This window comes from Prionailurus viverrinus, chromosome B2 (assembly GCF_022837055.1).
Source record: "Prionailurus viverrinus isolate Anna chromosome B2, UM_Priviv_1.0, whole genome shotgun sequence".
NCBI classification, from domain to species: Eukaryota; Metazoa; Chordata; class Mammalia; order Carnivora; family Felidae; genus Prionailurus; species Prionailurus viverrinus.
In genome coordinates this window covers 32,302,754-32,318,717 of record NC_062565.1, presented here as the reverse complement: position 1 = coordinate 32,318,717, position 15,964 = coordinate 32,302,754, and the positions used below count along the sequence as shown (strand labels likewise).

The following is a 15,964-nucleotide window of genomic DNA, read 5'->3' as shown; positions in this document are numbered from 1 at the left end:
GAGGAGGAAGGTGAAGGCCACTGGAGTGGGAGCGGGAGCAGACAGGAGAGGAGAGGAGGGTGGGGGAGGGGAGAGCCCCTCACCTGTTGAGGCCTCGAGCCATGAAGGACTGAAGGTCGATGGAGCTGGAGAGAGATGGGAAGAGGGGCGAGCACAGACAGAGAGAAGGAGAGAGGTGGGCAGAAGGCGTGGACGCATGGAAGGAGAGGCGGGAATGGTGGAATGGGTATGGCATCATGGAGGGAGACCGGGGCAGAGGAACAAGCAGGGCAGTCATCAGAATGAACAGCAGCCGAGGCCGCCACATCGGAGTGGATGCCAGGGCTCGGGAGGCCCTGCTAGGGTCCACATGTTACTTCTCTGGGGCTGGATCGTGGCTGAGGTCTGCAGGCTTCTGGCGGGGGGCTGGGGAAGTGCTTATTTACCAACCAGCACAGAGACAACTGAACGTTTTGACACGACATGGCTGATCTAACTTGTGTGGCTGAACCTCAGCTCTGGGACAGGCATGGGCAGGCAGAGGGACAAGGCAAATCAGAGCTTGTGGCAGGACCCAACCCCCCCCCCCCCCAGGCTTCCAGCAAGCTGGAGCTGGAGGAGCCTCCACACTCTTCCTGGGGCTCTGAGATTCCTGCTCCCTCTGGCCTTAAAGGGGCTCTCAGCTTAACCACGGACTATACCGGTCTCCTTACCATTTTCTGTGAGAGCCTGCCTCTTTTTCCTTTTAAGCCCTAGAGAGATGCACAGGGGCCCAGTGGAGTGTGTCCGGAACAGAAAAGTAGGGGCTCCTAGGGCACCGGTGTGGGGGTCCCAGGTGCTCACCTGTTGAGGTCCCGCATCATGTAGCCCTGCATCTCGGCCGATGGGCCTCGCAGCACCACAGGCTGAGGCCGGGGCCGCTCACTCTGACGGCTTGGCTGCCTTTGGATGTTGGGGTTCCTCAGAGCTGTGCTGATGTCATTGAGGAGCCGGGGCAGTGGGCCCAGCTTCAGAAGGGCTTCCTGGAAGGGTGAGGCTGTTACCTGGGGGCTAAGTGCCCAGCTCTAAGAGGACCTCAGAGGGTGCAGATGGAGGGTGTCTGAGCTGGGGGGGGGAGGGGGTGGGCGGGGGGTGCTAAAGACACATCTGGGGACAGTAAGGAGAGAAAAATCTGTGCAGGGGATGGTCTCTCAGGCCACAGGAGCCTCTGGAGACATCTGGGGATGCGGCAGAGGGGCATCTGCTGACCTTACTGAGCTGGGGCAGCACCTCCCAGAGCAGGGCATGCAGTGTGGAGAGCTCTCGGCCCAAGTCGATGTAACCCTCAAAGCTACTGCTGTTGGTCAGCGTGTCCAGGTTGGAGATCTCATACAGGAACTGCTGCATGGAACCCCACTCCAGCTCCAGAAACTCATTCATGAATCCCAGAAAGTCCTCCTTTGAGGTAAACCTGGCCAAGGCATCCAGAAGGCAGGGGTCACACACACACAGAAGGCCTCACACCCACCTGTCTCAGGGTCTCTGGGGACTCGGGAGGCCCTTCGTGCCCACCCCCAGCCGCACCCTACCCCTGCCTGAGGCTTCTCTCACTTGGAAAAGTTGGCCAGGTTCTGGATGACCTTGGCAATGAGGGTTAGGGTTCGTGAGGTCTGCTCATCTGGGTACTCCTGCATGAGCCCAAAGAGACTGGGCGACATAATGGCTGGGCAGAGGAAGCGCAAGAAGAGCGAGGCGCTGATCAGCCTGTCAGCGATGTCCTCCCGGCCCCGCTCTGCGCAGCGCAGCCGCCAAGATGCAAACACCTCCTTCAGCTCCCTCGGGAACACGCTGAGGGGAAGGGGTGGGGAGACAGAGAGAAAGAGAAAGAAAGAGAGAGACCGGGACTGAGCCCCAGAGACCCTCAGCTTCCAGGGAACATGCTGAGGGGGGTGGTAGGAGGTGAGGGTGTGGAAACAGAGTGGGGGAGAGACAGGGAGGGAGGGGCTGCAGGAGGAAGACGGGAGGCTGCTGGAAGAAGAGGGCTATGGCAGAGGGAACAGACAGATCAGGGAAAGAGAAATGGACGGGGAGAGAAGGTGAGGGGAGAGAGACATGCGGGAGAGAGACGGAGGGCGTATGAGAGAGACAAGGAGAGGAGTAGAAGAAAAACAGACACCAGGGAGAGACAGAGATGGGAGAGAGATGGAGGGTCACTTGAGGTACAGGGAGCTCGGACCCCCCAACTCTTCTGGATTCCAGGGAAATGGGGATGGAGGTGCCCCTGCGTGACCCCCATTGCCCGCAATGGCTCAGCTCACTCCCCACCTCCCCGTCCCACTTCAGTGTCCCACTGACACCTTAATCCCCCCCCCAACTTGTGTAGTGTAAAGCAGAGCTCACCATCGCCCCCACACCTCCAACTGGCTCCTCCTCCTGACTTCCCCAGTTCTGCCAATGAGACCACAGGTCTCAAACACCAGCCCCGTGGCCTCTTGAGTCATCCTTGACTCCCCACAGACAAACTCCCTTCTTTGCAATCAGTTGAAGGCTCCGGCTGATCCTTTCCTCAGTGAGTCCTTCACAGCGGCCCCTCTCTCCCTTTCCTGCCACCGTCCCGATCCACTGACAATCACCTCCAACTAGCCTGGACTCCGCTCTCCCTACCCCACTCACTCCCTGCACCCCACGCCACTTAAGGATTAATCTTCTCAATCATGATACTTCTTGGCACTAGCACCACTAATGGCATCCGTGACCTACCAATGAACTCAAACTCTTAGCCTGGCAGCTGAGGACTTCCAGATTCTAACTCCAACTCCCATGTCCAGACCTCTTCTCCTTCCACTCTCCATTAGGAGCCATGTGCTCCATTAAACCTGGCCTAACTGCTGGCCTCCGAAAGCTCCCGGGCCCTCACCTTCATGCATGTGCCCCTCCCATGGCATTCTCCCAGAATGTCTTCTTTGCCCATCAAATCCACACATCAGAACCTAACCCGGTCTTCAAAGCCCAGCCCCGGGCGGGGGGAGGGGAGGGGGGCGGGGGGTACCTCCTTCACGAAGCCTTCCCAGCTTATCTCAATCAAACCTCCACTTTCTCTGGCCTTATGTTGCCTGGGGGGAGGGAACCTTCCTTGGCACTTAACACACAGTACAACTGTTCCGTAGCTTTCTGTGTATCTAACCTGTCCCTCTAAGGGCAGGGGCCAGGCCTCAATCTTCTGTCTGCCTGCCTTACAGCCCCAAGCACGCCGCTTCGCCCATAACCAGTATTCAGTCCTCTTTGCGGATGGACAGATGGATGAACAGATGAACACACGACCCCAGCCCCGGCCCCCACCCAGCGTTCCCAGTCTCACCAGTGGGAGTTGACCACCTTGCACAGGGCCAACTCACAGCACATCCGCAGGTTGGCCTGGTGCTCTGCCAGGCTGGACGCCGTGCACTTGATAGGGTCCACCTCGCAGTTCTCCTCCGACTCATACAGAGCACGGATGAATTCCCCTGGGGTGGGGGCACAACAGAGGGTGGTCATACTTGCCAAGGGCAGGGATGGGGGCTGCCTGGGTTGGGGAATCTCGGAATCCCATGGTTGGAGGCTGGAGTCCGGGGACTCGAGGCTTGGAAGCATTCAAGCTGAGGAAGGGTGACTTGGGGTCTGGGGTAGCCAGGTTTAGGGTTGCGAGGCACGTGTGGCAGGTTTGGGAAGAAGACCTGAGACTAGGTCATACCGATGGCATCCTTGAGGTATTTCTGACCAATCAGTCTCATGTACTCTTCTATGGCTTTAGTGGCGAGCGTGTTCTCGCGGAATATGAGGTGCTCCCGTTCCATGAACCGGTCTACCTCGGACATGGCCATGTCTGAAAGGAAGTCCTGAGGCCCGGGAAAATCCAAGGGTCAGCCTCCATACAACCCGAGCTCATTCTGAAGACATTAGTGCCCTATCCTTACTATCCCCCTCTCCCAAGCGAGTGCCCACTCCCAGGTTACCTATTCCTGGGGGCACAGCACTCACCTTGGCCTTGCCCGTACTCTGCAGAATGTGAACCAGTGCACTGGCAACCTCCTCCTTGCCCTTGACATTCAGGGCGGGCTCCAATACGGCACACAGCATCCGGTAGTGGTTGGTGACGTACTCTGCAAACTCCTTATACAGCTCCATGGGCAGGATACTCATCGTCTGGTAGCGTGCTTTCAGCCGCACAGCTGGGCAGCCTCCTTTGCCCTTGCCCCCTGAGCCGCTCCCTGAGCCCCCGCCCCCTCCTGAACCCCCCATGCCCCCGGAGCCCCCACTGCCTGTCGGCAGGGTCACGGGGTACCACTGCTCTGTGAAGTGGCGCCCAGCTAGGGTGGCCACGGGCACAGTCACCAGGCCAACGTAGCCCGCCTTGTCCTTCTTGCGCTTTTTGTCTGAGTCACGGTACAGATGTAGCCGCAGGGCGCGGACAGCCGGTAGGTTGTTAAACTCAAAGTGCTCGCCCCAGAAGACGGTGTCCCCCGAGGCCGACCGGGGCTTGGAGGTGGTGCGGGCATACAGCATATCATCCAGGCAGAGCTCGCAGTAGTACCGCTTCTTGGGGGGTAGCTCCCGAGCCTCTATGATCCACAGCTTCAACACATTGTCCACCCGTCGGCTGTTGTCCTGGTGGGGTGGGGTGGGCATGGCAGATAAAGGGGAAGGGAGAGAGAGACAGAGACACCAAAAGGGGAGAGACAGTGAGAAAGTGACAGACAGTCTCTGAGATAGCAATCGGAAGGCTGAGAGTACGTGTACTGGGTTGACTAGTATCCTCCCTCCAAAATTCATGTCCACTTGAAACCTATGAACGTGACCTTAACTGGGAAAAGGGTCCACTTAATATGGGTCCACCTTAATATGGGTCCCTTAAAAGGGTCCACCTTAATATGAGGTACACTCATATTAAGATGTGTTCATGCTAGATTAGAGCGGGCTCTAAATCCAATGCCTCGTATCTGTATGGAGAGAGATTTAGAGACCAGAAACACACGGAGGCAGAAATTGGACAGGTGTGGCTGTAAGTCAAGGAATGCCAAAGATTGTTGGCAACCCCAGGAGCTAAAAGGCAAGAAAGAAAAAAAGAAAACAAAAGCAAAAACAAAAGAGGCAGGGAAAGATTCTCCCTTAGAGCTTCAGAGGAAACAAAGTTCTGCCAACACCTTGATTTTAGACTTTTAGTCTCCCAAACTGTTAAGGAATGAACTTCTTTTGTTTTAAGTGACCTAATTGGTGGTAATTAGTTACGGCAGCCCTAGAAAATGAATGCAGATGGTAGCTCATACACCAGACAACAGAATCAGCATTGGGAAAATTTTCAAAAGCTAGAATAATAAACCAAAAATAAGGTGGAATTTGAAGGGAAGAACTGGGGAGTCCTCCAAAGACAATCAGAAGTTGATTGCAAAAACAAAAAAAGTGAGCTGCATAAATACAGGATGGGGGAGGTTACATGTAGCATGAAAGGGCCTTGAGGATACAATGGACCACAAGGTCATAGTGAAGCCCAGGAGATGTCACAGTCACAGTAAGAAGAAAGCATGGCGTTCAGACTCTGCACACGTTAGACCGTATCCAGCAAGTAGGGTCTAATTAAGGACAATGAAAAACAAGGGCCCCCTGGAGGAGGGTCACCAGGACTGTGGGCTCACTGGAAACTGGGATTCGAGAATAGCTGAGGGAACTGGGAGCATGTCTCCTGGGAAAGAGAAGCCTTGGGAAGAACACAAGACTGTAGAATTTCTGAGCCAGAGGGGACTTTAGAGGTCATCGAATCCCCATCTAAACCCCATTCCCACCAGCTCTACGGAGAGGAAACTGAGGTCTAGAGACTTGGCTAGCTGACAACTGTAGCTGTGCAGGAACGCTGCAGGCAGGGGCTAGGCGACCACTGCCAGGGTGTTGGTGGGGCGTTGCTGCCCCCAGGGAAGACGAATCGGCTTTCTAAGTCTGTGACTTCTATGGCAAAGAAACATCACAAGGTAGGAGGAATGGTAAAAAGACATGGGGGGACTCAGAAACAGGTGGGGGTCACCTCCTGCTCACCCAGATCCCCTCCTCTCCAAGCCTCCCTTTCCTTTAGAGCTCATCTTGCCCCCTAGGCCCCCGGCTTCCCCCGTGGCTTGACCTTTGCCTTGCCCATGCTGTCTGGGTCTCCTTTACTCCCGATACCTTGTTGGGTTTTACTGCCCGTTGTAGGTTCTCGATCCATTTGTCCCTCTCGGCGGCAGAACGACAGGCAAAACATTTTGTCCCTGAAGACGTTGTTACCTAGAGAGGGATGGGGGTTGAGATGGGGCTCCAGAGTGGAGGTGACTCCTAAGACTGGAGACTCCATCACTGTGTCTTCCTCCCTGGCCTGCCCTCCTTTCTTTCAACCCCAGAGGTTTCTGTTTCCTTACCATCCCCACCTGTGCTACCTTCGTCAGGCCTCCGTGCCCTCACCCTCCATCGCTCCTGCACTCCTCAGTTCACGAGACCCAGTACCTCAAAACAGAACTCCTGGCCCAGGATGGAGCTATGCACTGGCTTGATAATGGAATCTTCATCCAAGTTGAGCTCCAAGGCCTCGGCCGCACTGCTAGGGCTCAGCAAAGACTCGTGCGAGTGTGACTCCTTGAAGCTCTGCATCAGCCGGGCCCTGGCAGGGAAGGGTCCGATGACAGGGTCAGGGCCCCACTCTTCTTACACACCCAGGGGCTAGCTCTAGGGTAGGGACCTGGGGAAAGAGTCCCCTGAGCCCCCTTCCCACACAGACACAGACAGAAAGACATGAGGAAAATGAGAGAAGCCAGGACCCTTTAAGAAACTCCTACCCCGCAATTCACACCTGAGGGGTTGTGAGGACTGGGGACACCTGGAAATACCTCAACCCAGAAATGGACCATGGCAGAAAGGAAAACAAAAACAAAAACAAAGAGAACAGGTGGGTGTGGGGCACTTTTAGGTGACCACCCCCACCCCCCAAATCAGAGCCTCAATATCAGGGGGAAAAGTAGGAGTAAAGAACCAGAAATACAAAGAAAATGTTTATTTGGGCCTGGCACACAGCTAGTACCTAAAAAACATGTAATGATTCAAAGAATGAATGAATGAAAGCAGAGGACAAGTTTTAGCAGAATCAGAGGAAGGAGGGAGGGGAAATCACAAGCAATAGGAGAAAGCTGTGGGCAGAGAAGTGAGAAGGAAGAGATTGAAAATGGGGCCTGGGGAAGAGGAGGAGGTAGGGCAGGAGGGAGAAGGGGGAGGCCAAGCCACGTGCGGAAAGACCGAGGATGGAAGAAGATGAGGAGCAGCTGGGAAGACGGGCGTGGGAACAGAGGTGGGGGACAAGCAGGGACCACACCAGGGAGCAGAAGGTAAAGGGGACTGAGGGAATGGAGGACGTGGCACACAACACAGAGGGATGGGATAGTGAACGGCTGGGAGATGGCTAGGGGAGGAAGAGTGGAGAGCAGCGGGAAAGCGGGAGGGAGAGCTCGGGTGTGGGAGCCTCCATGAGGCTATTTATAGCAGCCCCGTCATCTTGGGCTCCTTTGCCGTCAGCGCGACGCTCCCCCGGCCCCCCGCCCCCGCGGCCAGGAATACCATGCCCTCACCCCCCCGCCAGGCCCAAATCCAGCTCTGGTGACATAGGAGGGGGGTAGGGGAAGGTGTGACTCACCTATCCCAACCTCCCTACCTGCCCAATCCTGGGGGCGGCCAGACATGGGGGGAAAGGGAGGACAGGGTTCTCCCTGGGGAGAGACTGGGTGAGGGGGAAACCCAAAGAGGGACCCCAAGAGGCAGACAACAGAAGCAAATATCAGATCTCCTGCAACCCCAGTCTCAGAGACAGTGCCCCCTGGACTTCTCAGAGGGATTTCTGCCTCATACTTCATTCCACGATTAACCCTACAGCTTCCCCTCCCAGTTCTGTCAACCTGCATACCTGTGTAAGCCTCCCCTTTCTGTCAGGCTTTCTGCTGCCCTTCCCTCATCCATCAGTATCTGCCAGCCCCAGCCCCACTCCAACTGCTGCCATTCCCTCACACCCTTCTCCTAGATCACACTGCTCCCTCTCCTACCAACCCACCACCCCTTCCCTGGATTCCTTCAGTGTTTCCCAGGCTCCCAGGCTCCATTACTCCTCCTCTGTCCTGTACAGCTCCTTCAGTCCGGGGATGGAGCCCATCCTTCTGGTGACCAGGAGAGTCCCTCCTTGGCCTCACCTTCATTCTCTTCCTGCCTCTCAGCTTGTCCTCTCCCTGCACCGTGCCTCTCTCCTGCTTCCTCTTCTCCATTCTGTCCCTTGTCCCATAACATCTCTCAACCAATTCACTAATCCACGGCCTTCATTCTCTGCACCTAGATAGCCTCCTTCCCTCCAATCTCACCCAAGAGTCCCCTATGCTGCATCCAGCTCATCCCGCCCACTCCAGCCCCTGTACCGGTCATGGTCAGCACTTCGGAAGCGAGGCAGGATCTGGCGAAAGCTGCTGGTCCGGTCAAGTTTGGGTTGTGACTTCGTGCGTTTGATGGAGCTTTTTAGCCTCCGGCTCAGGAAGCCTTGCTGGGGTTGGGGGGAAATGGGGAGAGGGGTGGATTGGGGCAGGGTCAGTTCTACCTACTCACCCCTCAGCTGGTAGAGTCCCTGGATGAAAGTGGGATGGGGGGGGCGGTGAAAGGGAAGTCTCTAGAGATGAGGAAATGGAGATAGGAGCTCTGCTACCAATTTTTCTTCCCTTGCTCCCAACGGGTGCAAGCATACACACACACACACACACACACACACACACACACACACACACACACACCAGCTTGGAGAAGGTGGGAGGGCTGGTCTGAGAAGCAGGGGGACAGAGCCAAGGAGGGGGAAACCAAAGAGGTGGGGAGAGGCGCGCGCATGAGTGAGTGTGCGCGCGCTTTCTCTCTCTCTCTCCCTCCTGCCCCCTTTCTCAGAATCCTGGGGCTCCAGCTGGGGCTAGAGAGGAGGGGACCCAGCTGAGCCACATCTGGCTGGTGCCTTCACTCACCGAGGGCCGGAAGGGCGCAGCGGGGGCGGCCTCCATGCTGTACTGCTTCCCCCCTGGGACGCTCTTCCTCCTCGAGCGACCCAAGTGGTATTCTGGAGGGGGATAAAGAGCCAGAAGGGAAGTTGGGGAGGGGTTGCTGTTAGCCCAGGTTTCCAACTCTGGCCCCAGCCCATTCGCCCACCTCCCTCTGCCCCTCAGCTCCAGCCTCACCTACCCCCCGGAAAGCAGCAGGAAGAGCAGCGGCGGCTGAGAGGCTGACGGCGGGAAGGAGGGGGTAAAGAACCCGAGCCGGAGCCCCCCGAGGGGGATGGGGTGGGAGGCCTTAGGCCCATGACTGGGACTGGCAGTCAGCAGAAGGGCATGGCTGAGAGGGTCAGTAAAACCCCAGTGATAAAAGGACACCAAAGATCCACAGAAGCTAGGTCCTTGGTGCCCACCCCCCCAGGAAGGGGCTAGCTGGGGGGGGCAGTTGGGTTAAAGGTCATTGCCCATAGGCAGGCTTTCCTCTCCCCTCAGCTGGGCACATCTTCCACCTGCCCCCCTCTCCTGGAACCCCTGTCTGTCTGGACAGCCAGGGCTGCCTCCCATGACCCCCTCCCTGGTCTGGAGGGGGAAGTCTTAGAAGCGACCTGTGAGGAGTGGCAGGGGAAGAAGCCTGGGGACAGAAAATTCAAGGAAGGGGCAGATGGGAGGGGGAGGGGAGAAGGGCAGGTTCCACGTGCACTGCAGTGGCAGGGACTCAGGAGGGAAGGGGGGTGGGGAAGAGGAAAAGAGAAGAATGCAGGGGAGTGGGCAGGGAGTGGGGAGGATGAGCAGTGGAGGTTCAGGGGACTCCCAAGTGAGGGTAGGGAGAAGAGGAGGAGGGGAAGAGAATGCGGATGAAGCTCGGACTGCCACGAGTCTAGAGGGGTGGCAGCTCAGAGGAAGGAAGCTGGGGCTCTGCTGCCAGGGAATTTAGAGGGGCCAAGGGGCTAGAGGAGAATGAAAGTGGGGGGATGCCAAGCTCCGGCTCCAGCTCCAGAATGGCTGCCCAGGCCTGGGCTCCCCCCTCAGCCCCACAGTCACCACTGCAGCCAATGGGGGGGCAGGTGCTGCATCAGGGGCGGGGCTATCATCTCCACGGCAACAAGAAGCTACAGGCTGGGGGGGGGGGGGGGGACCGGAAGAGCTGCCTGTTAACCCTCTAGGTTCCAGAACAAGGGAGGGCTACAGCTACATTTCACTGTCTGCTTCCAGAATTGCAAATCACCAGCAATCTACCCTAGAATCAGTCTTCAGTTTCCCTTTGCCTTCAAAGCCCAGGTGTTAGAAAGTCTGCCCACAAAAATGCGGACACCATGACACAGGAACCCTTGTCAGACCCTTGGGAACATGTGTGTAGAGGACAGAAACATACACTGAGCTGTGTGGGTACGTGTATATAACCACAATACAAAAAATAGGGATCTAGGTGCTTATGAGACATACACACAACTGTGAGCACAGGGGTGCCACAGATCCACGTTCTGAGACCTTGGGACCCACATACCCCACGGGATACATGCTTAGACATATGTGAACACTGCAACAGGGGAGTACACATTTGGACCCAGACACCCACATGAGAGCTGCTGGTGTGGACCTGTGGCCCCAGTCCCTTGGGAATCATGTGGGCAGCACATTACAGAATTAGACATTTAACCCTCACACACACACACACACACACACACACACACACACACACACACACGGAAGTCAGTTTAACCTCTAAGATACATGCTTGAGTATACCATGATCCCAACCACAGCAAGGTATCCTGGTACCCCAAAAGCAAAAACATCCTTCATTCACATGGGAAGTATGACCACATCCACTCTGTCTCAGGACAACCCCTTCTTCTCCCCCAGCCCTTCCCTGACTCCAACACAGGCATCAGTGATTGCTCTCACAATAAACAAAAACAAGGAGCAAACGCATTATTTATCCTTCTGAGGGCACACTCAACAATGCATCCAAGTCTTTTTCCTAGTCTCTGCATTTCTCAGGTATGGCTGCCTCACTTCCATTCCAAGGAACCAAACTCAGCCACTACTTTCATATGCAGGCTCCTTTAATAAGGCACAAAGACTAACTTGAAATCCACTAAAATTTTGCTTTGGAACTAAAGAATTGACAGGCAGAGAACAAATTTGCTAATTGGTTCTCTTGGTTCTTGGAAGTAATATCACCTCATGCATATTATCAGGAGCTGAGATTTATGAACTCACACATAAGTCACAGGTACGGGTAAACCACGTACGCATATGCTTACAAAGACTTTCACTACCGCAAGAAAGAAAACCACAAAGAAAAATGAAACAAAGTGACAGAAACACAGGACATTCTGCTATTAATGCTGCATGCAATGACATGTACAGGAAACACAGCACATACCCGTGTACACACACAGAGCAAACCTGGTAAGTGTACACTGCGATCCTGGGTCTCCAGGTCCCATCCCTGCACGATGTATACACGCATGCACACACATAACAGCCACCTACACACACCCGTAACACAGGCATTGTGCACACACCCACACATGTACACACCCTGTGTACACACACAATTGCACTCTCACACATACACAGCGAGGGCTTGGACTCCCGCCTCTCCAATCTCTCTAATCTTGCCATCACCCACAGAATCTCTCCCTGCCCTCCAATGTCCCACATCCCTAACCTTCCCTTTGGCCTTTCTTCCTTGTCCTACCCAGCTGGCAACTCTTGAGGGGAGCCAAGGAGAAAGGTTGCCAGAGCAGGATGAGGAACAGAGCTGGACAGAGCAGCGAAATGGGGGGCAAAACTGTGCAGGGGACAGGAAGCTCTAATGACAGCACCTGCAGTGACAGGCCTCACTGTGAGCCAGCCTCTATGTCTGAGTGGCCATCTCTCATCCAACCAAGCCTGATCCTATACAACCTACATGAACCGGTGTCCTCTCTCTCATCTTGCCCCTTTCTTCTCTCAAGAGATAGCTTTACCAAAAGGCCTCTTTCCTCCTCCTGCCCCTCCTCCCCAGCTCCCAGACCCCTTCTCCCTCCATCCAGTTCCCCATCTTAAGCTTTCTTATCCTCTTTTCTCCTCAATCTGGCTCCAATATCTCCCACATTCCCTTTCTCCAGCCATTCTTTCCCTCTTAGCCAAGCCTCTCTCATTCCTCTTCACCTCCCTTCTCCCCACTTTTCCACTTTCTCCCCACTCCTTTCTTTTTCAGCTTTTCAATCCCCACTCCTAGACACACCAGGGGCTCACACCTGCCTAGCTCAAAGGTGTTTCGTACATAGTAGGATGCCAAGAAGCCCACTCACACACACTCACTCCCTTCCCCCACTTGCACACCACCCACATCCAGACACACCCTGGACACCCGTGCTGGGATTGACACAGATACCCAGGCCAATGATGGAACACATGCAAAGACACACACCTGCCACCAGGGACAGGGAAAATCCTGCTCATGCAGCCACACATCCCTACACACAGGAGACTGACTGGAGGTGAGCCCCAGCCAGAGAGAGACATGCATGTTCAGGGTCGGAGGTGACATGTACCAGTATGACCAGTGGCCGGCCCAGCAGTCTCCTAGGCAGGAACCAGACAGAGAGGCACGATGAGACAGGACAAGCTTGCACACGGCTGGCTGCACATGTGTGCATGAGGAACTGGGCCCCGGGTACACATGGCATCGACACACAGGGGACACGAGCATGGACACGAACACATACACGGACACGCGGGCTGCCGTGTCCACCAAGGGGCTCCGAGATCACCCCGCACCGGCCTCCCCCGCGTGCTCGCGACCCTGGCCCCCCCGAGGCCGGTCCCCGACCCCCCACCTCCGCTGCCCCCCTCCAGTTACCATAACTCCCCCCACTCGGAAGATGCAGCGAGAACATGCGGAGGGAGCAGCTGCCGCCGCCGCCGCCGCCGCCGCGGCTTCCCCACCCCCTCTCGCGCCCACGCACACGCGCGCCCCCGCCCCCACGCGCGCTCCTCGTCCGCCCGGCCCCGCCCTTACCTCGCACCGCCCCCTGGGGGGGGTCGGGGGTGTCCCCGGTGGGGGAGGGGCCCCGCCCCTGCGCGGGGGAGGGGCGGGGTGCGGCGGGAGAGGGGGCGGCGCGGCCCGGCTCGCGCCGCCCGGCGCGTTGGGGGCGGCGGCGGGGCCCGGGACGGCCGGGACGGCCGCGCGGTGACGGCCGCGGGAACGGCTCCCTCCGCCGCCGCTCCCGCCGCTGCCGCCGTTGCCCGGGCCCCGCCGCCGTTGCTAGGCGACCGCTGCTGCCGTGGCCGCCTCTGTCACGAGCCCCGTCGCCCGGAGACAGCGCGAGAGAGACGGGGGAGGGGGGCGAGGGGACCCCCAAAATCAACCGGGCCTCCCACCATCCCCTTCCGAGCAGGACCCCCCACCAAAATCGCGGAGGGAACGAGGGGCGGCGGCTCCACCCAACAGAGGAGGAGCCCTGGATTCCAATGCCCCTCAAAGGTCCGGCGACCTCTCCTGGGCTCCAGCGTCCACAGCCTCAGCACACCCCTTCGCGGACCCAGGCCCCCAAGCCCCCCTAAAGATCCTTATGTCCCCTGCATATCCTCCAGGTCCTTTACACATTCCATGTCCCCCTGAAAACCCCAAACGTTCATTCACCAGCTAGCAACTCTTTCACTAAACCCTCCCCCCCAACTATATATACTCCAGGACCCTCTTCCAACCCCTACTGAATCCCCAACACAACAACTTCCACATACCATCCCCAACTCCAAACACACACGGTGCCCCCACCCAAAACACACAGGAGACCCACACCAGAGACCCCAGACCCTGAGGACTCAGGATAAGGAGAAAGATGGGGATTATGTGGGCAGAGATTATCAAACACGCGACATATGATAAACATGCTCCATGAGCATGTGACCATTCTGGCCTAGACACACAGGTATGCACATGTGCACACACAAATCTTTCCCAGACATGGACATGACTCACACACACACACACACACACACACACACACACACACACACAGATGTGACAGACATCACACATATTCTCTGTACACACCACCACCACCACCACCACCACCACCACCACCACCACCTGGCTTTGCCTCACAGAAATGTGCTATCCACACACCCCCATGGTCATAGGTTTCCATGACAATGACACACATCCCTGCCCACCCACCCACCCAGGGCCCCAAAGCTGGCCCCCAAGGGCAGTGAGACCTGGGCCTATCAGAAGAGGGCTAAAAGGATGCCAAAGGATGGAGACAGGCCACTCAATCTCTTTGAGCAAGAGAAACTGGGAGTCTGGATCCCTGAGGGGAGGAGTTGCTGGTGGAAGAAAGGGGTCACCAGGGGGTTTGGAGGGGATGGAGGAACTGGATCCCTAGGTCCTGGAAGGGGAATGCAGTGATAGGGGGCAGTGAAATGGGGGTTTCTGGGGGCTGAGGACGTCTCTCTGCACCTTGGCTGCAGATCTCTGTTCTCTGCCTTCATCTACCCTCACTGTTCCCATGGAAACCTTTTAAGCGAACTTCTCAGGAAGACAAAAATCTTTTTTTAAATGACTAAAGAGGGGGGTGGAGGGGGGGCAGAAAGAGGGAGGGAGGGGAAGAGACAGATGGAGAGAGGGAGAGAGTTGGAGAGACAGACTGAGCAGATAGCTCTACAGACAGACAGAAAGATGATGGGGGTCTGATGAAGTTCCACTGGGAGCAGAGGGGACCGACAGAGGAATCAAGAGGGGTGCAGAAAATAATGAGAAATCAGGGAGGAAAGAGAAAGGGGGCGACAGAATTGCAGAAAATAGCAGCAGTTGAAGAGAAGAGAAAAAGGGGTGGGGGGAGAAAAGAGGAAGGGCCCACAGGCCCGAAGGTCTGGGAGAGGAATCAGGACCGTGGGGGTGGGGCAGAGGTCTGGGGGAAGGGCAGGAACTAGGTCATTCTCTCCACGATCTCAGACCAAGGGCTGGGAGGGGCAGGGGCCGGAACGCTCGGACAGGAAGCTAAAGATCTAAGGAGACTATTTTTACAAGCATCAGGAAAACAGGCAAACTTCGCTGCTGGAGAGGAAAAAGGGAGCGAAACAGAGCAAAGACCACTGGGGCCTCTCACCCACAGCCCCAGTCCCGCTCCAGATCCCAGAGGAGGGCGCCTTCTCCTCCCAGGCTCCCACTCGCAGGATGAGAGACTTTGTCTCCTCCTCCTCCTCCTCCTCCTCCTCCTCCTCCTCCCACCCCCTGACAGCTCCCTCATTTCCCGGACTCCCCCCTCCCCGGCAGCCCGGTCCACCTTCAGCCCTCTCCCCGCGACTGTCCGGGGCACGAGAGCCTGCTCGGCCGCCGTACCATGCTCGCCGTGGGGCCGCCCCTCCACCGGCACGGAGACCGTGCGTCTCAGCAGTTTGTTGCGACTGGACTCGCTCCTCCGGTCCCGGATCAGAAGGGGGTGTATCTAGGGGATGCGGGGGTGTGTCAGACCTCACTGGCCCAAGCCGTCCCTCTTCTTGCCCCCCGCCCCCACCACCGAGGAAGAATGAACCTCCCTCTCCATCGGGCCTGCCCACCTTCAGCCCCTGCTCCCGCACACTCTTGAAGTGTCTCGGGATGAGTCGATTGCTCTTTCCCCTCTCTCTCCAAGTGTCTCTCTCTCTCGTTCCCTCCCGTCCCATCCTCCTCTTCCCTCCCTCCATTTCTTTTGAAACACCCTCCGGGAAATTCTCCCAAACCCGACTCAGTTCTTCCCGCAACTCCGCAGGAGTCTGCTACTCTCCTAATCCCCTTTCCCCTTGACCTTCAATTCCTCCATTCTCCCCGCTTTCCTCCCAACCTCCCACCTCCCTCACCACCTTCCCTCCCTCCGTGCCTGTCACGGGGGTAGCAGAAGCTGCATTTATAATCAGGATCTACAGCTTGTCTCCCTCCCACGGCCGGGCTTTCGGCCAGACTGGGACCCAACC

The 15,964-nt window shown here is 56.8% G+C and overlaps 1 protein-coding gene across 15 annotated transcripts in view; it reads right to left on the bottom strand.

Annotated features, from left to right (window-relative positions):
- The window catches only part of SYNGAP1 (synaptic Ras GTPase activating protein 1), a 33,845-nt gene that overhangs the window by 10,767 nt on the left and 7,114 nt on the right, over positions 1–15,964 (bottom strand). For 14 of the 15 annotated variants that reach the window (XR_007152219.1, XR_007152218.1, XR_007152217.1 and 11 more), the window contains 12 exons: positions 15,354–15,459; positions 8,991–9,082; positions 8,406–8,527; positions 6,463–6,616; positions 6,148–6,246; positions 3,976–4,602; positions 3,689–3,833; positions 3,317–3,461; positions 1,570–1,806; positions 1,228–1,429; positions 823–1,001; positions 84–125 (listed from right to left, as the gene is read on the bottom strand). Coding sequence is in view for 10 of the 15 variants with exons in the window: in XM_047859088.1 (XP_047715044.1) it covers positions 84–125; positions 823–1,001; positions 1,228–1,429; positions 1,570–1,806; positions 3,317–3,461; positions 3,689–3,833; positions 3,976–4,602; positions 6,148–6,246; positions 6,463–6,616; positions 8,406–8,527; positions 8,991–9,082; positions 15,354–15,459 (2,150 nt within the window). In the remaining 5 variants the exon portion in view is untranslated. The remainder of the gene's footprint in view (positions 1–83; positions 126–822; positions 1,002–1,227; positions 1,430–1,569; positions 1,807–3,316; positions 3,462–3,688; positions 3,834–3,975; positions 4,603–6,147; positions 6,247–6,462; positions 6,617–8,405; positions 8,528–8,990; positions 9,083–15,353; positions 15,460–15,964) is intronic. The other variant, XM_047859091.1, reaches the window with a different exon arrangement.